Raw genomic sequence first — 25850 nt, forward strand, 5'->3', positions numbered from 1 at the left:
TCACACAGATGAGCAGGGACCCTGGGCATCTTTCTTTTGGTGTTTTTCAGTCAGTAGAAAGGCCTCTTTAGTGTCCTAAGTTTTCATAACTGTGACATTAATTGCCTACCGCCTGTAAGCTGTTAGTATCTTAACGACCGTTCCACAGGTGCATGTTCATTAATTGTTTATGGTTCACAAACATGGGAAACCCTTTACAATGAAGATCTGTAAAGTTATTTGGATTTTTACGAATTATCTTTGAAAGACAGGGTCCTGAAAAATGGACGTTTCTTTTTTTGCGTTTAGAGTTTAGATTGTGTATAGGCTTGTCTCCCATATGAATCTTCTCTTTGTACCAGACTGGGTTCAAATGCCTAATGTTAATTTTTTTCAGAATTTGTTGTATGTATGTGTATATACACTGTGTGTATATTATTTTCCTGCTCCAGTGATATAATTATTGTTTGGATAACCTTATTTACTATTGTGTATTGATGTTTACCTTACATTTTTTCACTCTTTATGCGATGCGCAATGCAGGAGTATACTGTTAGAATAATTATCATTTAATTACCATCGTGAATTATTGTAATGTTTGTGTCAATTAATCCCAGAAGCGATGGGTTGCCAATTGGCGATTTGACACGAAAATAACATTTCATTCATACACTTCTCAAACTCTCTTCTCCTTCTCTTATCTCTCCCTTCCTGACAGGCATCCCCTCCTCCCAATATCAGTCAATCATAATCACCTTCATTGTGCATCGTTGTAAACATTAGCTTCATTACCGTTTGTGTTTCCCTCTTATCACTCGCATGTTTATCCTTGCCCTAGTGGCTTTATAAATACATTTGACAGGCGTAGGGTTCCATCATAGGGAACATACTTGAGTTCCCAGTGCACATTTTTTTCACGATGCGAGATTTGATAAATTAAACAAATGACACAAATTAGAATAGCAGTTAATCTCTATAGCCTTTTTGCCGGATAATCTAAAATCGATTAATAGCACACACGTATGTCTACTTCACTAACGTTAGCTAGCTATATAACGCCTTAGTCAACGCAAAGGCGTTAGTTAGCTAGTTTACTAATGACCTAGATTAATATCTCTCCTTGATTAAATTCGAACTCTACATTCTGTCCAGACGCTTTATACTTTTTGTTTACAACAAATGTGTTCCTTTTCTCCTGTTTATAAATATGATACTATTCCTGATTTCAGGCAACGCAACTCTAGCTACGTCGGCGCAAATCGAGCAGACGGTACTATGACGTCACTTTGACCAATTCGATATCCCTTCTTGCCATGACCGAATTAACGTAGTAGGTTAGGATAATTAGTTTAGATAAGGATTTTGACAAACTGTATCCCATCTAACCATTACCCATTCCTTTGGATTTACAACAGTAGCTAGCTATCTAACGTTAGCTGTATGCTGGCACAAAACTAAAGAAGGAAGCAGAGGGAAATATATTTTGAGACATTTTTCTTTGTAATGTTATAAAACAGGCCACGAAAGCCAGGCCTTGATACTTTATTTAACTGGTAAGTATTCAACTTACTCTTTTTACATTACTATCAACTGCTAGTAAATCTGTTCTAGCAAGATAATCCTTGACTGTTCATTCCTCTCACCTAGCTAACGTTATTTTTAATCGGTTTACTTGGCAAAGACCTAGCTAGCTAAAATAACAGTTAGTTAGACATGTAATTTAACCAGCTAACTAGTTGAATAGCTAGGTAAGTACTAGCCGAGACTTGTGTCGCTTGCTACATCCATAGCTAGCTAGATAGCCAAGTTAGCCAGCTAGTAGTTAGCATTGTTTTTAAGCAGTAACGTTAGTAGTAAATTAGTGTTTAACTTTTTGTTGGCATTTCAACAAGTTTAGTAATTGATGCAACATTTATTTTGCATCCCTACAGTTCATTTGTAAGCCTGGCTGTTGTTGTTCAGCAGTGAAACATGGGGGCTGACAAGAGGTGAGAATTTCTCCGACCTTTATGCTTGACTCAGGAGTAAAGATTGCCAGAGGATACCGACCCTACCATTACGTTTGTTTAGACTGAGCTGCATTGGGGTCGGAACGCAATCATAGTTACAGTAAGGCACCATGCACAGTGTAAGGCACCATGCACAGTGTGAGATATGGATCGGAAAACGTACCTCAATGCAGGGGTGGGATATGCTACTGTACTCAGTTGTACCTTTATCCACACTGCTCCATTGAGAAGATTGAAATACTGCCAGTTTTAACTGTACAATTAGGAGTACTGTGGCATGTCCCGTCCCTGCATTGAGGTACATTTTCCGACCCATATTTCACGCCGGCTCCATGGTTTCTTAATGTAATTATAGCTTATGGTTACATGCACACAATGATGTGATTATTGTGGATAGTCAGGTTAATACACTGAACTGCAACATGTAAAATGTTGGTTTCATGAGCTGAAATAAAAGATCCCAATTCACCTTTGCCAAGATTATTCATCCACCGGACAGGTGTGGCATGTCAAGAAGCTGATTAAACGACATGATCATTACACAGGTGGGCCTTGTGCTGGGGACAATAAAAGGCCACTCTAAAATGTGCAGTTTTGTCACAACACAGTGCCACAGATATCTCAAGTTTTGAGGGAGCATACAATTGGCATGCTGACTGCAGGAGTTTCCACCAAAGCTCTTGTCAGATAATTGAATGTTAATTTCTCTACCATAAGTTGCCTCCAACGTTGTTTTAGAGAATGTGACAGTATGTCCAACCGGCTTCACAACCGCAGACCATGTGTATGGCGTAGTGTGGGCGAGCGGTTTGCTGATGTTAACGGAGTGCCCCGTGGTGGTGGGGTTATGGTATGGGCAGGCATAGGCTACGGACAGCAAACACAATTGCATTTTATCAATGGCAATTTGAATGCACAGAAATACTGTGATGAGATCCAGAGGCCCGTTTTTTAAAAAGTTATCTTTGACCAACAGATGCATATCTCTATTAAGTCATGTAAAATTCATAGATTAGGACCTAATGMATTTATTTCAATTGACTGATTTCTTCATATGAACTGTAGCATGTTGCGTTTATATTTTTGTTCAGTATATAATTTGTCATTTAAAACATTTACATGCAGTGCCAGAGGAACGATTTCCCAAATAATCCTGTTTACATGGACACATCTGAAGTCAGGCTACTGATGGAACTTTTGATAAATGCAGAAAATCCGCAAACAAAATAAATGTTCTACTACGGTGACTGTTATTTTTGCAAAGACAATTTGATTCTGAGTTCAGACATATAAAGTTTGTATGTGTAAACTATATATAAGATGCATATTTAACTCACGCATAAGAGGGAGGCTTGCGCTACCCGGTGCTGGCACGTGCTCAGATCAAATACACAGGTGGAACGCCAATTTAAGCTGTTTACATTAACTAATAATTTGAGATTGCTCAGAAAACCAGGTGTTTTAATTGGCGTATGCTGACTTCGATTATGATCTTATGCCGATTTAAGATAAACAAAGTACGGTGTTTACATGACTAGTGCCATACTCTGTAGTGTGCATGTAAACGTGCGCTATGATTGTGTTCCGACCCCAGTGCAGCTCAGTGTAAACAAGTGTAACGGTAGGGTCGTTATCTTCTGGCAAAAGCAAAGAGTGTAGGAAAAGAAAAAGGTGATGTGTGGTAGCTACCCCCTGAATGTCTGGATGCAATGCACTCTTCTGACAAACATAGGATTTTCTAGGAATGCATTACCCCATTCATAGATGCAAAGTACCTTTAGCGCCTATTGACAATAGTGTCTTCTGTCCGGGGGTGATTTGTTAAAGGTGCAATATGCAGAAAGGCTCTGCCATTTCCTGGTTGCTAAAATTCGATTAGTTCGCCTAATTACAGTTTGTGACAAAAGAGGCAATGTATAATAATTGTACAATCTAAACCGCTGTGAAATATCTTTAAAATAACAAAAAATATTGTATTTTCAGCTGGTGTACAAAATCGAAAGTAAAAGATGCAAAAACAAAACATAAGAACAGGAAGCATAGACATAGCACGCACAGAACATATCTATCGCTTCTTAGACTTGCTTTCAATGAGACTGACATATCTATAACTCATTGTGAATTCGGTCTGGTCGCCCACAAAATGTTACATATTGCAGCTTTAAGAGGCCTGACGCTAATTCTGTACATTAAAACGCATCGCTTGCAGTATGGTTTTGGAAACATAAGGCAAGTATCTTTCATATCAGCAAGAAATCAAAGGTTAAATTGCCACACACATTTTATAGGGTTAGGGTTCCCACACGGCCATATTTCCATGTTACAGGGCTTGTAAATAGATGGAAGACAGAGGCGTACCTGTGCTAATTAGCTACCTGCGTCTACGAACACCTGTGTTGTCACTGGAAAAATAGTTTCTGCAATTGTATTAAAACAGTGAACAGTAAGTGAATATTTAGCATTTGTCAAATTATTTTGGTATGAAAGTACAGAGCTTTATTTTGCTAGAACCGTACTGCAATTGAGAATCGATTCACGTTTAGTTGGAGTATTTGGCAGTTTTGGCTTCCAGAGCCAATTCACCTCTAAACAGAACATGTAAGGTCCTTGGACTATAAGGAGTAACGTTTGGCTCCTTTAGTCCATTATTGAGCTAGGAATGCATTAGCTGAATATGTCATGTGAATAATGTTACCTTGTGTGTTTATGTTCTGAGGTTTGGCCGAAGTGAGCGTAGTGGGAGGTATGCGTCAGACTGGGGGCGAGATGATCCAGAGTGGCGTGAAAGACGGGACAGAGAGCCAGATAGGGATTATGACCAGCGCTGGAGTGACGAGAGACACACTGACCGTTTTGATGAGCGCAGAGACCGAGACGGCCCTGAGGTGAGACTCGAGGAATCAAGTTACGGTCATGGGGATCTCATTGACCTTGGGCATGCATTCATCAAAAACATGTTCTGTACTGGGCTGTTTGCAATGAAGAGCTGTTGTTCTCTGATGTAATGTTGCTTGCCCTCTTCAGTTAACAACTGTGTTCTTCTTGTAGAGAAGGCGAAAGCGCCACAACAGTGACAGGTCTGAAGATGGCTATCAGTCTGATGGTGATTATCAAGAGCAGGATTATAAGATGGAGCTGGGGCAGGAGGAGAGCAAGACCATCATGCTCAGGGGCCTGTCCCTCTACGTCACAGAGGAAGCTGTAGGTCCTCTTTATTCCTAACTACATGTTGATATAACTACTGATAATACATGCTTCACAGAGCTGCCGTATAGAGGCTAGCATGCCATATGCAGTATTGATGTGTATAATAGGARACATACATTGTGGATTGTGACCTCTCTTGAATATAGTAAACCGTGGCCCACTGAATGTTCCCCTCCTGTGTTTCAGATCCAGGCTGCTCTTGAGCAGCTGCAGGGACCCCAGCCTGTGGACATCCGGCTGATGAAGAAGAGGACAGGTGAGAGTTGTTGTCTGGAGCCTCAGGTTGATTCGGCTCCACACACACTACCACCCCACACACGCCACCTTGCCTCCAATATCAATCATATTTGCCATAGCAAAGGAACCTTCACCACACCTACACCAGTGGGTCTTTTGTTTTGTGGATTGTTTTTATTTGTAGATGAGATTGAGACCATAAGGGTATCCTTCGAAGCAAGCTAGATCTACTCAGGGTTTTTATAAAGCTGACCAGCTTCAGTTTGCTTCACATTCCAGCTCAGTCTTCATCCGTACTACGACAGTGGATATTGCTTGTCCGTCTGACGCGAACTCTAGCAGGCTTGTAACTGTGTGTGCATGTCGCACATGGCTACAAACTTTTCATTGAGACGATGCTGAAGCATCAATCCATGGGTGAGTCAGTGCCACATTTTCATTTGTGCCGAACTCAAAAAATCTTGCAAATTCAGCAGGCTATGGTGTGAAATATACTTTTAGAAGTGCCATCTTTATTTTATTACTTATCATTAATGCTGTCTTTGGTGTGCTTATCAATGCACAAGCACCCTTTTTCCTCACTCATATCGATATTTTTTATTTATTAAGTCATACAAATGTTTTACATTGCGTGAAGTTTAAAATGCATTCTGTCATAAAAAAATGTGTAATGTGATATTTTAACACAAAAAAAAWTTGATTAATAAAATATTGACTCCGTCGTCTTCCTAATGAAGGGGATGATGAAGCAATCTTTGCAAGAGGGAATCTGATTTCACTGGTCCTCAACTCTCTGCTCTGTCATTTCATTCAGGGTAAGTGGAGTTAGCCTGCCCCGGAGCAGGTTAGTTCTGAAGGATTCGTTGCCATAGTAATTTACCTTGCTAAAAGGTGAGCCATTTTCGTGTGACTGGTTATCCCAAGTTGAACTCCGAGTTGACCAAAGTTACCTCGCTAACTCCTCAAATGTGCTTCGTAGGATACCCCTTTGGTAAGTGGGTGTACTTGTCTCTGTTTTTTTTTTAAACACTTCACATTTTATCGTATCATCTTTGCGTGGCAATCATTCAAGTGCGGTCCAAGCACTGTCATCTGAAGGCTTTCATGCTATGGCAAAGGTTACCCCTCCCCTACCCTCTTCAAAATATATCTCCCACTGTTTCACTTGTAATGGGTTGTGAAGCAGACTGTGACAGAGTTTGAATGTTGTGCCAAAGCACTCTGACTAACACAACTCCCGTCTATATTTGAATGCTGTCTCTAGGTATAAGCAGAGGTTTCGCCTTCGTGGAGTTTTATCACTTGCAAGATGCTACCCGATGGATGGAGACCAATCAGGTTGCTTCAACAATCGCCAAGTCTAGATTTTGTCTTGGAGATCAGAGCCCAAAATAACAAACAGATGTCTTGAGAGACTGACCTTTGAGAAATTTGCTGTATAAGTGACCATTTGCTGAGAGCTGAGGGTCCTGCATAGACAAAGGACAGCACCAACGCTTTTGCTATATGAATCTGATTTCTTTCTTTAAGTTGTCTTTATAATATAATGAACTAGATGGATTATTCTAACAGAAATTCTAGTTTAAACAGGTTAGACAGAAAAAAATTGTCTATACAATAATTCCTGTACAATAAAAATGTGCAAGATTAGCATTGGACCCTCTGAAGCTCACCATACAAAATGTCAACTTATACATTTTTAACATTTGGAATGAAGACTGGATTTAAGCAATCAAAAGAGGAGGTAGCTCATTTTGTGTGTGCTGTTGTGTAGCTAAATAAGTGTATATTTTAAGAAAATAAGAATTTTACTTTGAGAGTTTAGGCGCTCTTTGGTTCTGGGTGTCTCACATAGCCATGTTTTGATATGGCTGCCCCCAGGGCAGGGTTCCACATAGCACACTTTGCTCCAGCTCAGTCTCTTGGCCCATTACACATCCTCCACCTTTCAAACCGAAGACGAGGGAATGGGCCAAGGACGGGCTGGTAGCACTCCGGTCCGACACACTGCTAGAATCCTACCCAGCACATGCACTTCTCTCATCTCTTCTCTCTTCTCTCTCTCTCTCTGTCTCTCTCTGTGTGTGTCTCTGTCTGATCTACTCACCCCTGTGTTCTCTGAGGGGTTGTACCTAAGCGAGTGTGACCCTAGCAACTCTTTCCCTTCCCGGCTGTGCTCGCTCATGGGGTGTGATAGTATGAGAATCTCACCTGACTGTGTGGCTAGGAGTTGAGGAAGCAAAAATAACTGGTGGCTTTTGATCTTACAGAATAAGCTGATGATCCAGGGAAAGTGTGTGGCTATGCACTACAGCAACCGGAGACACACATTTGAAAACTGGCTCTGCAATGCTGTACGTATCCCCTCTTCTCCACCTCCATGTTTTCTACTCCACAGACCAAATCCCTTCTCTGTTTTGTGTTGCCAAATGGTTTCACTCATAGTTTCTATCAATGTTTCTAGATACACTGTTTTGTCGTTAAAGTTGAATTCAACTGAGTGAAAACAATGTAACCGGTTGCTTGCAGTGCGGTCTGTACAATTTCCGGAAAAGGCTGAGGTGCTTCAGATGTGGAGCAGTCAAAGTAGGTAAGTAGCCCTGTGTTCATACTTGCATTCCCAATGTGGATGGCTCATCAAAAGAGACCAGTGATTATCAAGTATCACATTCTAGACCCTTGATGTGAAAGTCCAGTGGCCAATCCCAGGTGATATCATAGTTGCTGGGTGGGCCTTGATAGAACTACTTTGCTATTGTGTTTTAAACAGAGGGGTCAGAGTCTGCTGGCCCCAGTGACCGGAACTTAGAGCCTAAGCAAGCTGGAGACTACTGTGGTGACAGTGAGTACCATCTTCTAACCATTCTGTGTGCCTTTGTGTGTGGCTATTGATAGGAAGAGTAGGAACATTCTCTTATTTTCTTGACAGCAATCATCTTGAGAAACATCGCTCCCCTCTCCAGCGTTGAGGCCATCATGACGACCCTGGCTCCCTACGCCATCCTGTCTCCGGGCAACATCCGTCTGATCAAGGACAAACAGACAGGACAGAACAGAGGCTTTGCCTTTGTACAGCTCTCCTCTCCACTGGTATGCGTGTTGTCATCAGAATAATGCACATTGTCATTGTAATATGATTGGCAAAGTTAGGTCTCATGTTGACAGTATGTTTGCAATCCTTATTATTATTATTATTCCTGTGTAGGAGGCTTCTCAGCTCCTGACAATCCTCCAGGGCCTGCAGCCCCCTCTGAAGCTGGATGGGAAGACTATTGGGGTGGATTATGCGAAGAGTGCCAGGAAGTGAGTCATGACTCTGTCTCCCTTTACCAAACAATACACCACATACTCACTCCGTACACAGTTATAGGGAAGCAGCATAGGAATAAGAAGATTAAACATGCATCCTCCCACACCAAAATCCAGATCTCATCTCTTTGTGTTTCCCCGACAGAGACCTGCTGATGCCAGATGGGAACAGAGTCAGTGCCTTCTCCGTTGCCAGCACAGCCATTGCTGCTGCTCAGTGGTCCTCCAGCCAGGTATCACCATGACTACTCCCTCTGCACCTCATGTCACTTTATCTAAATCATGTAGTTGTGGTCCCACCACTCTATGTTCTCATGCCTTGGTCTCTTTCTGTCTTTCAGCCAAAGCAGGCCCTGGGTGCTACCACAGACTATGGTTCCCTGCAGGAGGGCTGTGCACAGCACACACAGGTCAGTACTCTTTGGAGGCCAACTCAACTCATCGTTCCACACCAAGTGGGGGATGCTCTTTAAACCTGAAGCTGTGCATCAGGGAGAGATAGTCAGTAAATTTAACTTTAAAGATAGTTTTAAGGAACATGTATAATATTTGTCTTTCAGTATGGGCAGGATTATCTGTCGTGGCCTCAGCAGCCTGCTGTGTTGGATCCTGCTCCTGGAGACGGAATATTAGGAGGTGAGAATCCAAATAGACCGACGTCTACTTCACAGTGCGTCTTAACACTACAACTAATGACTCAGACTGTCTGGTTTATATTATGACTTTAATCATGGTTTGTGTATTTTAATGGCAGCTGCACCAGGAGTGAAGGCCCTGGTCCCTACAGCAGCAGGTGTGGTTGTTTCCCAGACCACACAGGTCTACCAACATCACCTCCTCAGCCAGCCTACCATACAGGTAGCGCTTAAGGGCTCACATCAACATTCATGATGCTTGTTACACACATGCTGCTCAATTGGGTGTTGTCAATASGGATGAGTGCAGCAGTTGAACATGTGGTGCTGTTGTTTTCCCACCCACAGTTGCACCAACTAGTTGGGCAGATTGATGTGCCACCACAGGCTACCAGTTCCAGAGTTGCCAACTCTTCACTGAGAACAGCAGCAGCCGCTTTGGCAGCCTCCCCTGGAGCTGCCACTTTCTCTGACAGCACATCTGGTAAGAAGGGACTCCATATTGGATTTCCATTCTTTATTTAGTTTGAACATCATTGCCATACATTGAATACATGAAGGTCATTCAATACAATGTATCTGCTGTTGCTGTTAACCAGTTGTTCCTGACACCTCCGCTTACCAATATGATGAGTCATCTGGGTACTACTACGATCCACAGACTGGTCTGTACTACGACCCTAACAGCCAGGTATGTATAGTGCCTTCGGAAAGTATTCATATCTTTTGTCTTAATCCACATTTTGTGTTACAGCCTGAATTCAAAATGGATTWWAAAAAATATACACATTCTCAACCATCAACAAACAATACCCCATAATGACCAAGTGAAAACATGATTTTAGAAAGGTTTGCAAATGTATTGAAAATTAAATACAGAAAGAATTCACACCCCTGAGGCAATACATGTTAGAATCACCTTTGGCAGCGATTACAGCTGAGTCTTTCTGGGTAAGTCTCAAAGAGCTTAGCACACCTGGATTTGCACATTATTATTTTTACAATTCTTCAAGCTTTGTCAAGTTGGTTGTTGATCATTGCTAGACAGCCATTTCAAGTCTTGCTAAAGAGTTTCAAGATGATTTTAAGTCAAAACTAACTAGGCCACTCAGGAACATTCAATGTTGTCTTGGTAAGCAACTCCCATGTAGGTTTGGCCTTGTGTTTTAGTTTATTGTCCTGCTGAAAGGTGAATTCATCTCCCTGTGTCTGTTGGAAAGCAGACYGAACCAGGTTTTCCTCTAGGATTTTGCTTGTGCTGAGCTCTGTTCCGTTTCTTTTTATCCCCCCAAAAAACTCCCTAGTCCTTGCAGATGACAAGCATACCCATAACATGATGCAGCCACCACCATGCTTGAAAATATGACTGGTGGTACTCAGTGATGTGCTGTTTTGGATTTTCCCCAACCATAACGCTTTGTATTTTTTGCAGTGTTACTTGAGTGCCTTATCACAGCCATTTAACTCTAACTGTTTTAAAGTCACCATTGGCCTCATGGTGAAATCGCTGGGATTGTTTCTTTCCTCTCGGGCAACTGACTTAAGAAGGACTTCTTTATCTTTGTAGTGATGGGTGTATTTATAGTGTAATACAATTTTTTAATTATAGTGTAATTAATAATTTCACCATGCTCGAAAGGACATTCAATGTCTGCTTTTTTAAATGTTTAGCCATCTACCAATAGATGCCCTTTGCGAGGCATTGGAAAACCTTCCTGGTCTTTATGGTTGAATCTGTGTTTGAAATTCACTGCTCAACTGAGGGACTTTACAGATAATTGTATGTTTTGGGTACAGAGATGAGGTAGTCATTCAAAAATCATGTTAAACGCTATTATTGCACACAGAGTGAGTCCATGCAACTTATTATGTGACTTAAGTACATTTCTACATCTGAACTTATTTAGGCTTCCCATAATAAAGGGGTTGAATACTTATTGACTGAAGACATATCAGCTTTTCATTTTTTTTGAATTTGTTAACATTTCTGAAAACTTAATTCCACTTTGAATACTTTCTGAAGACAGTGTAACTACTCTCTCACCCCTATAGACTTCCTCTCTATCAGAGACTTGATCATGATTAATGTGTCATTATTATTATACATTATGTATTTTAAATCTCTGTGTAGTACTACTTCAACTCCCAGACCCAGCAATACCTGTACTGGGACAGTGAGACACAGACCTACATCCCTGCAGCAGCAGAAACAACAGCAGCAGCAGCAGACTCCAGCTCCGAACAGGCTTCCGCCTCCTCAGCAGCCTCGTCCAGCACAGAGTCCAAGGAGAAGAAGGACAAGCCCAAAAGCAAGTCTGCCCAGCAGGTAACAGGCAGACAAGCACCTCTTGCAAGCATGGGAAGTCCCATACTGAAGCACTAGTGCATATAGTGAGATATGTTAGTAACTCTGTTGTCTCCCATTTCAGATAGCCAAAGACATGGAGCGATGGGCCAAGAGCCTAAACAAGCAGAAGGAGAGCATCAAGAGCAGCTTGCAGGGCCTGGGGCAGGGCAGGGATGAGGACCGGAGAGAGGCTGCCGCTGCCGATGCAGGCTTCTCTACCCTCTTTGAGAAAAAGGTACTCATGATTATAACCCTCTGTTGAGTCAATATACTGTAGCTGGCTCTTAAATCATGTCACAGCTGTGGTACTGTGATACCTATCTCAATTAAAGGATTATTAACTGTTTGGTGTCATGTCAATGGGTGGCAGGTAGCCTAGCGGTTAGAGTATAGGGCCAGTAACCCGAAAGGTCGCTGGTTCGAATCCCTGAGCCGACAAGGTGAAAAAACKATCAGTGCCCTTGAGCAAGGAACTTAACCCTAATTGCTCCTTTAAGTCACTCTGAATAAGAGTGTCTGCTAAATGACTAAAATGTAAATGCAAGTGTCTGATTTAGTGTTTTTCTCCTCCAGCATGGTGCAGGGTTTGAGACCCAGCCGGTGGTGATGAATGAGCTGCTGAAGAATGGAGAACCGGAAACCCCAGTAGCCAAGGTAAGGATGTAGCTGAGATAGCACTGAAACACTACTGTTAGACTATAGAGAAAGACAATAGCAGCTTGGATTATTAGTGTTTTTGGGCCATCTGGTGGTGAGATGTGGAGTCACTTTGTATCTATCCCTATTGGAAAGCCCGGTCCTCACTTCTCCAGTGGCTTGTGGGGCATGGTTCTCACTTCATAGTAAAAGGTTTGTGTGTGTGTTGCAGAGTGGCCTGGTGGCAGCCTACATTGGTGGGGACAGTGACTCAGAGGAGGCAGCCAACCCAGAGAGTGGAGGTGTGGGTGATGAGGGGTCAGACAAGCTGACAGACTGGAAGAAGATGGCCTGCTTGCTCTGTCTCAGGCAGTTCCCCGGCAAAGACGCCCTGCTGCGTCACCAGCAGCTCTCAGACCTGCACAAGGTAGGATGGCAAGCAGCAGAATGGCACTTTAATCTCTGAGTCTGGGTGGAGGGAAATATTTTGAGTTATTTTTGGCCCTGCCATCTGCTGAGGGTGTGCAGTTGCCTTTTAGCATAAGCAAGGTGAGAACACACATTCTTTTGAACTGTCATGCCAAGACTAGTCGTGCCATTTAAATGTGTGAATTGCATAGTTCCCGGGGAATATTAACCTATTTTTTTTTTTTTGCTTTATTGTCTTAGCAAAACTTGGAAATTCACAGAAGATCCAAACTATCTGAGGCCCAGCTGGAAGAGTTGGAGAGAAAAGAGATGGAGGTAGGCTTTACTCTTTGAAGATTTTTGACATTCACAGGAACATTTATAGAAAGCCGAGATCTTCAATGACACCAATGATTATAATTTGTGTTTTGTTGACATGATTCTGTGTAGCTGAAGTACAGAGACAGAGCTGCTGAGAGAAGGGATAAGTATGGTGTTCCCGAACCACCAGCACCCAAGAAGAAGAAATTCTATCAACCTCCTGCCCCCACAGTGTAAGGGCTTCAACCAATCCTATCTCTAAAGCTGGGGGTCTCACGTTACGAGAATGTTATTGTCCAACTACATCCTTGATCAATTCAACGAACCAGAAATACATTTATTACATTTTACTAATACCGTTTGATTAATTCACCTTATCAACCACCTGACACACAGGAACTACGAGCAGCCCACCAAAGACGGTCTGACCAGTGACAACATTGGGAACAAGATGCTGCAGGCCATGGGCTGGCAGGAGGGCAAGGGCCTGGGCCGCAACCAGCAGGGCATCACTGCACCTATCTCTGTGAGTTATGCAGCCAAAATGAGAAATTAGAGGCCTTTTTCATCTGCAGTGAGTTAGTGCAGAGTGCTTAAATGGCCTGTAGGTTCTTGTCACTGGGCTATTTCCTGACAGATCAGGTTGGTGCATGGCGGTGTGTTGAGTTTGTATATGTGTGGCCAATTAGCAGGTGTACCTAAGGGGGTACCTGAGCTCAATCTGTCTGTTTTGATAAGCGTCTTCTTGCCCTCTCCCCACAGGCCTCATTACGAACCAAGGGCACAGGCCTGGGCATCAAGGGAAGCAACTACGAACTCTCCGCATCAGATACCTACAAGGACGCCGTGCGCAAAGCCATGTTTGCACGCTTCACTGAGATTGAGTGAACAAATATTACAGCCATCCACTCCATCCTCAATCCCTGTTACCTGCCTATTATCCTCACCACTGTGAAAATGACAAGAACAAGAGGAACAATGTGTTATTTATGACCTCTGTGGCCTTGTACAACAGCTATAAATAATGAACATATTGGGCATTTCACAGGCCAAGCTAGTTCTTCTATTTAATGTATTTTTTTATTTAGTAAAAAAAGCTTTCTTTTGACTTTCTTCCATATAAAATGCTGTCAATAGCATTCTGTACAGTTTGTAATTTTGTATGGAATACAAATGTGTCTGTGCTAAGCTCCTCTGTGGTTGTTTGTCTGAGAGAGAGATCAGAATTAAACTTGACTTTTGTGTTTACGTGCCTCCATCTGCTTTTTCAAATTTTAGAATACTTTTTTAATTACATGTATGAGGGTTCACGGAATCAGATCATGTGCTTCAAGGTACAGTATTGTTGCCATAGTCTCAATCTTTCTCATATGTGCTGAAGTTTTCAATTGTTCACTCAGTGTAGCGACAGAGGCGCTATGATTTGATAAGGAAGTTTTCGTTTTTAGGAGTACTGTGATGAGGGCTGCCCCTGCCCACAGCCTGTCTGACTCACTGGACATTGCTGAACTGCTCCTCCTGGGACAGTTCGCTGCATCCTTGAACCTCAATGTTACCCTTCACTACTACTTCTCACCTGGCTTGAGTGTATCCACCAGAACAGGTATGATTCCACCATCAACTCTATTGGGTTTTGACAAATTGTGCTTTATGGTTATGTTTTGACTAAAGGTTAACTCTTGCAAGGAATGTTTGATATTACTGTAACCTGTTTAGAGTTAGAAGTATCTGATTTTGTGGTTTTGGATTACCATATATAGAGGTTCCAATGAACAGGTGTGGAATGCACATGATTATGAAGTCTATGGAGAGTAGTGGAAGAGCAATGCTGGTCCTTAATAAAGCATACAATTTAGCCCTTTTTCCAACAGGCTCCTGATGTCAGAGGAGACGGATGTTCAAATCTAAGTTTATTTGTCACGTGCGCCGAATACAGTGAAATGCTTACTTACAGGCTCTAACCAATGGTGCGGGGAAAAAAGGTATGTGTGTGTGTGTGTGTAGGTAGCTAAGTAAAGAAATAAAACAGTAAAAAGACATTTGAAAAAATAGTCGAGGCTACATACAGACACCTGTTAGTCAGACTTATTGAGGTAGTATGTACATGTAGGTATCGTTAAAGTGACTGGATATATGATGAACAGAGAATAGCAGAAGCGTAAAAAGAGGGGTTGGCGGGTGGTGGGACACAATGCAGATAGCCCGGTTAGCCAATGTGCGGTAGCACTGGTTGGTCGGGCCAATTTAGGTAGTATGTACATGAATGTATAGTTAAAGTGACTATGTATGTAAGATAAACAGAGAGTAGCAGCAGCGTAAAAGAGGGGTTGGGGGGGCACACAATGCAAATAGTCTGGGTAACCATTTGGTTACCTGTTCAGGAGTCTTATGGCTTGGGGGTAAAAACTGTTGAGAAGCCTTTTTGTCCTAGACTTGGCACTCCGGTACCGCTTGCCACGTGGTAGTAGAGAGAACAGCCTATGACTGGGGTGGCTGGGGTCTTTGACAATTTTTAGGGCCTTCCTCTGACACCGCCTGGTGTAGAGGTCCTGGATGGCAGGCAGCTTTGCCCCAGTGATGTACTGGGCCGTACGCACTACCCTCTGAAGTGCCTTGCGGTCGGAGGCCAAGCAATTGCCGTACCAGGCAGTGATGCAACCGGTCAGGATGCTCTCGATGTTGCAGCTGTAGAACCTTTTGAGGATCTCAGGACCCATGCCAAAATTTTTGGTTTCCTGAGGGGGAATAGGCTTTGTCGTGCCCTCTTCACGACTGTCTTGTGTGTTTGTACCATTCTAGTTTGTTGTTGATGTGGACACCAAGGAATTTGAAGCTCTCAACCTGCTCCACTACAGCCCCGTCGATGAGAATGGGGACGTGCTCGGTGCTCCTTTTCCTGTAGTCCACAATCATCTCCTTAGTCTTGGTTACGTTGAGGATAGGTTGTTATTCTGGCACCACCCGGCCAGGTCTCTGACCTCCTCCCTATAGGCTGTCTCGCCGTTGTCGGTGATCAAATCAAATATATTTCATTTGATCCATAGCCGCAGGCAGAACAGTTGAAAATGGAGCAGCAACACGGCCAGGTGGACTGGGACACAAGGAGTCATCATGCCAGGTCGTCCTGAGGCATGGTCCTAGGCTCAAGTCCTCCGAGAGAGAAAGAAAGAAAGAGAAAGAAAGAGAGAATAGAGAGAGCATACTTAAATTCACACAGGACACCGGATAAGACAGGAAAGTACTCCAGATATAACAAACGACCCTAGCCCCCGACACATAAACTACTGCAGCATAAATACTGGAGGCTGAGACAGGAGGGGTCAGGAGACACTGTGGCCCACCGATGATACCCCCGGACAGGGCCAAACAGGAAGGATATAACCCCACCCACTTTGCCAAAGCACAGCCCCCACACCACTAGAGGGATATCTTCAACCACCAACTTACCATCCTGAGACAAGGCCGAGTATAGCCCACAAAGATCTCAGCCACGGCACAACTCAAGGGGGCCGTCAACCCAGACAGGAAGATCACGTCAGTGACTCAACCCACTCAAGTGACGCACCCCTCCTAGGGACGGCATGGAAGAGCACCAGTAAGCCAGTGACTCAGCCCTGTTTTTTATTTTATTTTTATTTCACCTTTATTTAACCAGGTAGGCTAGTTGAGACAAGTTCTCATTTGCAACTGCGACCTGGCCAAGATAAAGCATAGCAGTGTGAACAGACAACACAGAGTTACACATGGAGTAAACAATAAACAAGTCAATAACATGGTAGAAAAAAGAGAATCTATATACAATGTGTGCAAAAGGCATGAGTAGCAATAAATCGAATAATTACAATTTAGCAGATTAACACTGGAGTGATAAATCATCAGATGATCATGTGCAAGAAGAGATACTGGTGTGCAAAAGACAGAAAAGTAAATAAATAAAAGCAGTATGGGGGTGAGGTAGGTAAATTGGGTGGGTAGTTTACAGATGGACTATGTACAGCTGCAGCGATCGGTTAGCTGCTCGGATAGCAAGATTTAAAGTTGTTGAGGGAGATAAAAGTCTCCAACTTCAGAGATTTTTGCAATTCGTTCCAGTCGCAGGCAGCAGAGAACTGGAAGGAAAGGCGTCCAAATGAGGTTTTAGCTTTAGGGATGATCAGTGAGATACACCTGCTGGAGCGCGTGCTGCGGGTGGTGTAGCCATCGTGACCAGTGAACTGAGAAAGGCGGCACTTTACCTAAGCATAGCCTTGTATGACCTGGAGCCAGTGGGTCTGACGACGAACATGTAGCGAGGGCCAGCCGACTAGGGCATACAGGTCGCAGTGGTGGGTCGTATAAGGTGCTTTAGTAACAAAACGAATGGCACTGTGATAAACTGCATCCAGTTTGCTGAGTAGAGTGTTGGAAGCTATTTTGTAGATGACATCGCCGAAGTCGAGGATCGGTAGGATAGTCAGTTTTACTAGGGTAAGTTTGGCGGCGTGAGTGAAGGAGCTTTGTTGCGGAATAGAGAGCCGATTCTTGATTTGATTTTGATTGGAGATGTTTGATATGAGTCTGGAAGGAGAGTTTGCAGTCTAGCCAGACACCTAGGTACTTATAGATCCACATATTCTAGGTCGAACCGTCCAGGGTGGTGATGCTAGTCGGGCGTGCGGGTGCAGGCAGCGAACGGTTGAAAAGCATGCATTTGGTTTTACTAGCGTTTAAGAGCAGTTGAGGCCACGGAAGGAGTGTTGTATGGCATTGAAGCTCGTTTGGAGTTAGATAGCACAGTGTCCAAGGAAGGCCGGAAGTATATAGAATGGTGTCGTCTGCGTAGAGGTGGATCAGGGAATCGCCCGCAGCAAGAGCAACATCATTGATGTATACAGAGAAAAGAGTCGGCCCGAGAATTGAACCCTGTGGTACCCCATAGAGACTGCCAGAGGACCGACAACATGCCCTCCGATTTGACACACTGAACTCTGTCTGCAAAGTAGTTGGTGAACCAGGCAAGGCAGTCATTAGAAAAACCGAGGATACTGAGTCTGCCGATAAAATATGGTGATTGACAGAGTCGAAAGCCTTGGCCAGGTCGATGAAGACGGCAGCACAGTAATGTCTTTTATCGATGGCGGTTATGATGTCGTTTAGTACCTTGACGTGGCTGAGGTGCACCCGTGACCGGCTCGGAAACCGGATTGCACAGCGGAGAAGGTACGGTGGATTCGAGATGGTCAGTGATCTGTTGTTGACTTGGCTTCGAAGACCTTAGATAGGCAGGGCAGGATGGATATAGGTCTGTAGCAGTTTGGGTCCAGGTGGTCTCCCCCTTTGAAGAGGGGATGACCGCGGCAGCTTTCCAATCCTTGGGGATCTCAGATTGATACAAGGAGAGGTTGAACAGGCTGGTAATAGGGGTGCGACAATGGCGGCGGACAGTTTCAGAAATAGGGGTCCAGATTGTCAAGCCCAGCTGATTTGTAGGGTCCAGGTTTTCCAGCTCTTTCAGAACATCTGCTATCTGGATTTGGGTAAAGGAGAAGCGGGGAGCTTGGGCGAGTAGCAGCGGGGGGGCGGGGCTGTTGGCCAAGGTTGGAGTCGCCAGGAGGAAGGCATGGCCAGCCATTGAGAATGCTTGTTGAAGTCTTCGATTATCACGGATTTATCTGGTGACCGTGTTACCTAGCCTCAGTGCAGTGCAGCTGGGAGGAGTGCTCTGTTCTCCATGGACTTTACAGTATCCCAGAACTTTTTGGAGTTAGAGCTACAGGATGCGAATTTCTGCTTGAAAAAGCTGGCCTTTGCTTTCCTGACTGACTGCGTGTATTGGTTCCTGACTTCCCTGAACAGTTGCATATCGCGGGGCTCTTCGATGCTATTGCAGTTCGCCACAGGATGTTTTTTGTGCGTCGAGGCAGTCAGGTCTGGAGTGAACCAAGGGCTATATCTGTCTTGGTTCTGCATTTTTGAACGGAGCATGCTTGTCTAATATGGTGAGGAAGTAACATTTAAAGAATGACCAGGCATCCTCAACTGACGGGATGAGGTCAATATCCTTCCAGGGTACCCGGGCCAGGTCGATTAGAAAGGCCTGCTCGCAGAATGTTTTAGGGAGCGTTTGACAGTGATGAGGGTTTGTTTGACCGCGGACCCGTGGCGGATACAGGCAATGAGGCAGTGATCGCTGAGATCTTGATTGAAGACAGCAGAGGTGTATTTGGCAGGTTGGTCAGGATAATGTCTATTAGGGTGCCCATTTTTACGGATTTAGGGTTGTACCTGGTGGGTTCCTTGATGATTTGTGTGAGATTGAGGCATCAAGCTTGGATTGTAGGACTGCCGGGTGTTAAGCATATCCCAGTTTAGGTCACCTAACAGAACAAACTCTGAAGCTAGATGGGGAGCGATCAATTCACAGATGTGTCCAGGGCACAGCTGGGAGCTGAGGGGGTCGGTAGCAGGCGGCAACAGTGAGAGACTTATTTCTGGAGAGATTAATTTTTAAAATTAGAAGTTCGAACTGTTTGGGCATAGACCTGGAAAGTATGACAGAACTTTGCAGGCTATCTCTGCAGTAGATTGCAACTCCTCCCCTTTGGCAGTTCTATCTTGACGGAAAGTGTTATAGTTGGGTATGGAAATCTCAGAATTTTTGGTGGCCTTCCTAAGCCAGGATTCGGACACGGCAAGGACATCAGTTGGCAGAGTGTGCTAAAGCGGTGAGTAAGGCAAACTTAGGGAGGAGGCTTCTGATGTTGACATGCATGAGGCCAAGGCTTTTCGATCACAGAAGTCACAAATGAGGTGACTGGGGACATGCAGGGCCTGGGTTTACCTCCACATCACCCGAGGAACAGAGAGTAGTAGGATGAGGGTGCGGCTAAAGGCTACAAAACTGGTCGCCTAGAGCGTTGGGGACAAAGAATAAAAGGAGCAGATTTATGGGCGTGGTAGAATAGATTCTGGGCATAAAGTGCGACAGGGGTATGGAGGGGCGCGGGTACAGCGGAGGCAAGCCCAGGCACTGTGATGATAAGAGAGGTTGTATCTCTGGACATGCTGGTCTCAATGGGTGAGGTCACCGCATGTGTGGGGGGTGGACAAAGGGGGTATCAGAGGTACGGAGAGTGGAACTACAGGTCCATTGCAAACCAAAACAATGATAATGAAAACTAGCCTGAACAACAGTATGCAAGGCATATTGATATTTGAGAGAGACATACAATAAGGCATAAAGTGATTGCAGGTCTTGATTGGAGAGCTAGCTAAAACAACAGTAACAGAAGATAACAGCAGCAATAACAGGGTGCTATCTAACACAGCAACAACAGGTAAAAATGGCGATGACTAGGCAGAGATGGTCGGATTAACTACACACAGATCCTGAGTTAAAGCACAGAGCCGACAGATAAAACACAAATAAACAGAATGGAGTACCGTGAATTAATGGACAGTCAAGCATGCATCAGCTATGTAGCCAAGTGATCATAGTGTCCAGGGGCAGCCGTAGATGGAGCAGGGAGGCCTCCACTAAGCTAGCACGCGGCGTTTAAAGTTAGTAGCCCGGGGGGTGGTCTGCTCAGACGTGGTCGTGCGACAGAGAATCCAGAGAATCCAAGCCGAATGGCGAAAGAGAGGTTGTGAATTGTAGAATTGTTGTTTGCTAACTGGTGCTAGCTTCGTGGCAGTGGCGCTAACTGCGCTAGCTGCAAGCTAGCTGTGAGGATCAGAAGTAGTGGCTCGAGATTACGGCAGGAATCCGGCGTTGTTGTCGAGAGACAGTCCGATGCTGGTAAATTGGTGAGTAATATCCAGGCAATAACAGGGCTGGTGTCTGTGCAGAAGGTAAAAGTTACTAGCAGCGGCAAAAAAATGGCTAAATTAGCTTGTAGCTGATTTAGACCAGTTGTGATGGATTGCAGGGCTCTGTGTCGGCAAAAAAAAGGTCCAGTCCAATTGGCAGAAGAGGTATTGTAGCCCAAGAATTCGCTGGTAGACCTCTTCGGCTAGCCGCAGATGGCCAGCTCGAGGCTAGCTCAAGGCGTAACTGGTGCTTGCTTCTGGGACAGAGTGTTAGCCAGTAGTAGCCACTGCGGTTGCAGCTAGCTAGCTGTGATAATACGGTTAATTGTCCAGAGCTTGCGTCAGGAATCCGTGATGTGGTAGAGAAAAAGCAGTCCTATATGCTCTGGGTTGATATCGCGCTTGCAGACTGGCAGTAATTGGCCCAGGTATGAAGCTGGCTGTGTCCGAGTTAAGGGCGAAGACCGCAGCAGTGGCTAACTGACTACTAGCTAGTAGCTAGTTATCTGGCTAGCTTCTGATTGGGGTTACGGTTCTAAAGTATAAAAAAAATAGCAGGTCCGTACCACATTGGGTGAGGCGGAATGTAGGAATGTATATTCAGTTCCTAGATGGAAAGTGAAATTAAAATATATACGAAATGTATACGAAAAATACGAATACTATTTACACGGGACAGACAGGACAAAGACACATCCGACTGCTACGCCATCTTGGATTAATGAGTAATGGGGTTAGAGGCAGAGAATCCCAGTGGAGAGAGGGGAACCGGCCAGGCAGAGACAGCAAGGGCAGTTCGTTGCTCCAGAGCCTTTCCGTTCACCTTCACACTCCTGGGCCAGACTACACTCAATCATATGACCTACTGAAGAGATGAGTCTTCAGTAAAGACTTAAAGGTTGAGACCGAGTCTGCGTCTCTCACATGGGTAGGCAGACCATTCCATAAAAATGGAGATCTACAGTATAGGAGAAAGCCCTGCCTCCAGCTGTTTGCTTAGAAATTCTAGGGACAATTAGGAGGCCTGCATCTTGTGACCGTAGCGTACGTGTAGGTATGTACGGCAGGACCAACTCGGAAAGATAGATAGGAGCAAGCCCATGTAATGCTTTGTAGGTTAGCAGTAAAACCTTGAAATCAGCCCTTGCCTTAACAGGAAGCCAGTGTAGGGAGGCTAGCACTGGAGTAATATGATCAAATTTCTTGGTTCTAGTCAGGATTCTAGCAGCCGTATTTAGCACTAACTGAAGTTTATTTAGTGCTTTATCCGGGTAGCTGGAAAGTAGAGCATTGCAGTAGTCTAATCTAGAAGTAACAAAAGCATGGATTAATTTTTCTGCATCATTTTTGGACAGAACATTTCTGATTTTTGCAATGTTACGTATGTGGAAAAAAGCTGTCCTTGAAACAGTCTTGATATGTTCGTCAAAAGAGAGATCAGGGTCCAGAGTAACGCCGAGGTCCTTCACAGTTTTATTTGAGACGACTTTACAACCATCAAGATKAATTGTCAGATTCAACAGAAGATCTCTTTGTTTCTTGGGACCTAGAACAAGCATCTCTGTTTTGTCCGAGTTTAAAAGTAGAAAGTTTGCAGCCATCCACTTCCTTATGTCTGAAACACAGGCTTCTAGCGAGGGCAATTTTGGGGCTTCACCATGTTTCATTGAAATGTACAGCTGTGTGTCATCCGCATAGCAGTGAAAGTTAACATTATGTTTTCGAATGACATCCCCAAGAGGTAAAATATATAGTGAAAACAATAGCGGTCCTAAAACGGAACCTTGAGGAACACCGAAATTTACAGTTGATTTGTCAGAGGACAAACCATTCACAGAGACAAACTGATGTCTTTCCGACAGATAAGATTTAAACCAGGCCAGAACTTGTCCGTGTAGACCAATTTGGGTTTCCAATCTCTCCAAAAGAATGTGGTGATCGATGGTATCAAAGGCAGCACTAAGGTCTAGTAGCACAAGGACAGATGCAGAGCCTCGGTCTGAAGCAATTAAAAGGTCATTAAAAGGCCACCTTCACAAGTGCAGTCTCAGTGCTATGATGGGGTCTAAAACCAGACTGAAGCATTTCGTATACATTGTTTGTCTTCATGAGGGCAGTGAGTTGCTGCGCAACAGCTTTTTCAAAAATCTTTGAGAGGAATGGAAGATTCGATTTAGGCCGATAGTTTTTTTTATATTTTCTGGGTCAAGGTTTGGCTTTTTCAAGAGAGGCTTTATTACTGCCACTTTTAGTGAGTTTGGTACACATCCGGTGGATAGAGAGCCGTTTATTATGTTCAACATAGGAGGGCCAAGCACAGGAAGAAGCTCTTTCAGTAGTTTATTTGGAATAGGGTCCAGTATGCAGCTTGACGGTTTAGAGGCCATGATTATTTTCATCATTGTGTCAAGAGATATAGTACTAAAACACTAAGGTGATCAGGCCTACCACTGTTGTGTCGTCAGAAAACTTAATGATGGTGTTGGACTCGTGCCTGGCCATGCAGTCGTGGGTGAACGGGGAGTACAGGAGGGGACTGAGCATGCATCCCTGGGRAGCTCCAGTGTTGAGGATCAGCGTGGCAGGTGTGTTGCTACCTACCCTCACCACCTGGGGGCGGCCTGTCAGAAAGTCCAGGATCCAGTTGCAGAGGGAGGTGTTTAGTCCCAGGTTCCTTAGCTTGGTGATGAGCTTTGAGGGTACTATGATGTTGAACGCTGAGCKGTAGTCAATGAACAGCATTCTCACATAGGTGTTCCTTTTGTCCASGTGGGGAAGGGCAGTGTGGATTGCAATAGAGATTGCWWCATATGTGGATCTGTTTGGGCGGTTGTTACGTTCCCCAGTTTTCTGTGTTGTGGTATGTATTTGAGTGTGTGTTTCAGGAGATAGCTTCCTGAGTTCTCCATGGCTAATTGATAATTGGAGAGCTGACCACGCCCCCTCGTCAAGAAGCAGCTGACACTAATTACCTTTGCCACCTGAGGAATATAAAAGCCAGTGTTCTGTTCAGGAAAATAGATATTTTTTGGAGGGAGAGAAATCATTAGAGAGAGAAGATTTTGGAAAGATTGGAGAGAGAGATCCTTGCTTGAGAATTTGATTGTGATAAAGTGTTGRTTGTTTCTCAGAGATTTGGTATGTACTATATAAGTTKTTGCTGAGGGAGYTGATTGGTTATGTCTTATGTGTTATAGGACGCACTRTTTTGRTTATTGAAATTGTTTGTTAAWAATTGTTCTGTTTCATTTGTTCCCAGGGGGGAAGGAGAAGGCACTTTGGGAGTGCTTAGGCAAGAGGCCCGCGGGCATACATATACCCGTAGTATATTCATTGTCTAGGCACACTAGGTAAGACCTGGGCGGACCACCCCCTGTATTTTGGTTAGGGCACCAGGTGGTGCTAAGATAGGTAAGTAGTGGGTAGGCAGGTTAGATRGRAAAGGGGGAAGTTTTGATATTTACTTTCTTTGCTTTGGTTCCGTCCAGCMCCTTTTCCCCATATTACCGTAAGGAAATAAATCCTAGTAACGGTAAAATCTGCCTTTGTCGTCCTTACTCACGCCTACAGTCCATACCTCTTACGCTTCACAGGGAGTTGAGTTGCAGCAGGGAGTTGCGTTCCCTCTTCTCAGAGGCGTGCGTAACAGCGGTATGCAAATTGGAGTGGGTCTAGGGTTTCTGGGATAATGGTGTTGATGTGAGCCATTACCAGCCTTTCAAAGCACTTCATGGCTACAGACGTGAGTGCTATGGGTCTGTAGTCATATATACGTATGTATTGTCGTGGTAATTTCCTGTATTACTAAATGATAAGAGTTTACAAACCACACACAAGTCAGAGTTATATATTTTAAACTCCATCTTCAATTATATGAGCATCACCATAGCCCTTTGACTCTCAGATCAATTCAGTGTCTATAAATGAATTCTCTGGGAGTGCTTACAAAACAATTCTTAGTATCTTTTATAGCCAAGATACACCCCTCTCAACTTACATGACGAACAACAGATCTCAGGAACAGTTCACAAAGAAAGACTTTTACTTGAGAGAGGAGTATCCCATAGCCAGATAGTATTAGCTATAAATTATCGTTCAGTTTGCTCTCTAAGACGAGGTTCTAATCTCGTTCTTGGTACTTCTTAGTACCAAAACATTACCTCATCCAATGGCATATGTCAATTCTAGATACTCCCATCTCAAATACACCCCCTCTTCTCCCCACTCCTGGAGAAGCTCACTAAGGAGAGTGAACCTCTAGGTCATATACTATGAAAGATAAGTTCAACATCACAGGGGTGGTATAATGGTTCCAGACACTGCCATACTCCTCCCCCCCAATGGGAAAATGAGGGAGTGACTGGAGTACAGACATAGTGGAGCCCTTCACATGGTTTCACAGATATATTCACCTATGAAAGACAATGTTCAAACCTGACTTCTCCCTTTCTGATATTCTGCATATTACCAGACATGTAAAAGACAAGCCTGACCTCTCCCCTCTGGGCCCCAAGTGACTTTTCCCTAGAGGAGAAAGGAAAATGCAACCGCCAACAGTATAGTCCAAAAGAAGACATTCTAATGACAAGTATAAGATAAATAAAACATCTTATTTATCTATGTTACCTAACTAATTCTGATTCAGCTACGACAGTATGTATGTATGTATGTGATCTCACCTGGCTTCCTCTTGATAGATTAACAGTATTCTATCCAAATTAAATTGATCAACGTCTCAGACGTATTTGTGTTATGCACCAGGTTGATAATGGATTTAACCATCACAGAGTGTGACAGATCAGTGTAATGAAGTTATCTCAGATGAATAGCCAAAGTGGCTGGAATGTGTGGTGAATCCAATAGAGCCTTCTGTCCTGTCAACTTAAGCCAAGTCATGAGACCTTAATGACGACTAACTTGGTTAAGGAGACGAGGCCTGTGACGTGATTGTTGTCTGTTTTGCATCAAGCCATC

General features: G+C 43.9%; 1 protein-coding gene across 2 annotated transcripts; it reads left to right on the top strand.

The window, feature by feature from the left end:
• The first annotated feature begins 1438 nt into the window (after nt 1-1438).
• LOC111966488 (RNA-binding protein 5) lies at nt 1439-14334 on the top strand. 2 transcript variants are annotated; one of them, XM_023991165.3, is made up of 25 exons: nt 1439-1532; nt 1911-1967; nt 4705-4873; nt 5037-5189; nt 5382-5451; nt 6697-6770; nt 7703-7786; nt 7962-8022; nt 8203-8274; nt 8362-8522; nt 8638-8735; nt 8887-8974; nt 9083-9151; nt 9302-9377; nt 9496-9599; nt 9725-9860; nt 9976-10067; nt 11508-11702; nt 11806-11958; nt 12297-12377; nt 12592-12786; nt 13029-13103; nt 13218-13321; nt 13485-13614; nt 13851-14334. In XM_023991165.3, exons 2-25 carry the CDS (start codon nt 1951-1953, stop codon nt 13974-13976), a joined length of 2583 nt encoding a protein of 860 aa, XP_023846933.1. In that variant the 5' UTR covers nt 1439-1532; nt 1911-1950; the 3' UTR covers nt 13977-14334. The 2 variants fall into 2 exon arrangements, with proteins under 2 accessions (XP_023846933.1, XP_023846942.1); XM_023991174.2 differs by lacking the exons at nt 1439-1532; nt 1911-1967; nt 4705-4873; nt 5037-5189; nt 6697-6770.
• Nucleotides 14335-25850: the final 11516 nt, after the last annotated feature.

This window comes from Salvelinus sp. IW2-2015, linkage group LG1, assembly GCF_002910315.2.
Source record: "Salvelinus sp. IW2-2015 linkage group LG1, ASM291031v2, whole genome shotgun sequence".
Classification (NCBI taxonomy): domain Eukaryota; kingdom Metazoa; phylum Chordata; class Actinopteri; order Salmoniformes; family Salmonidae; genus Salvelinus; species Salvelinus sp. IW2-2015.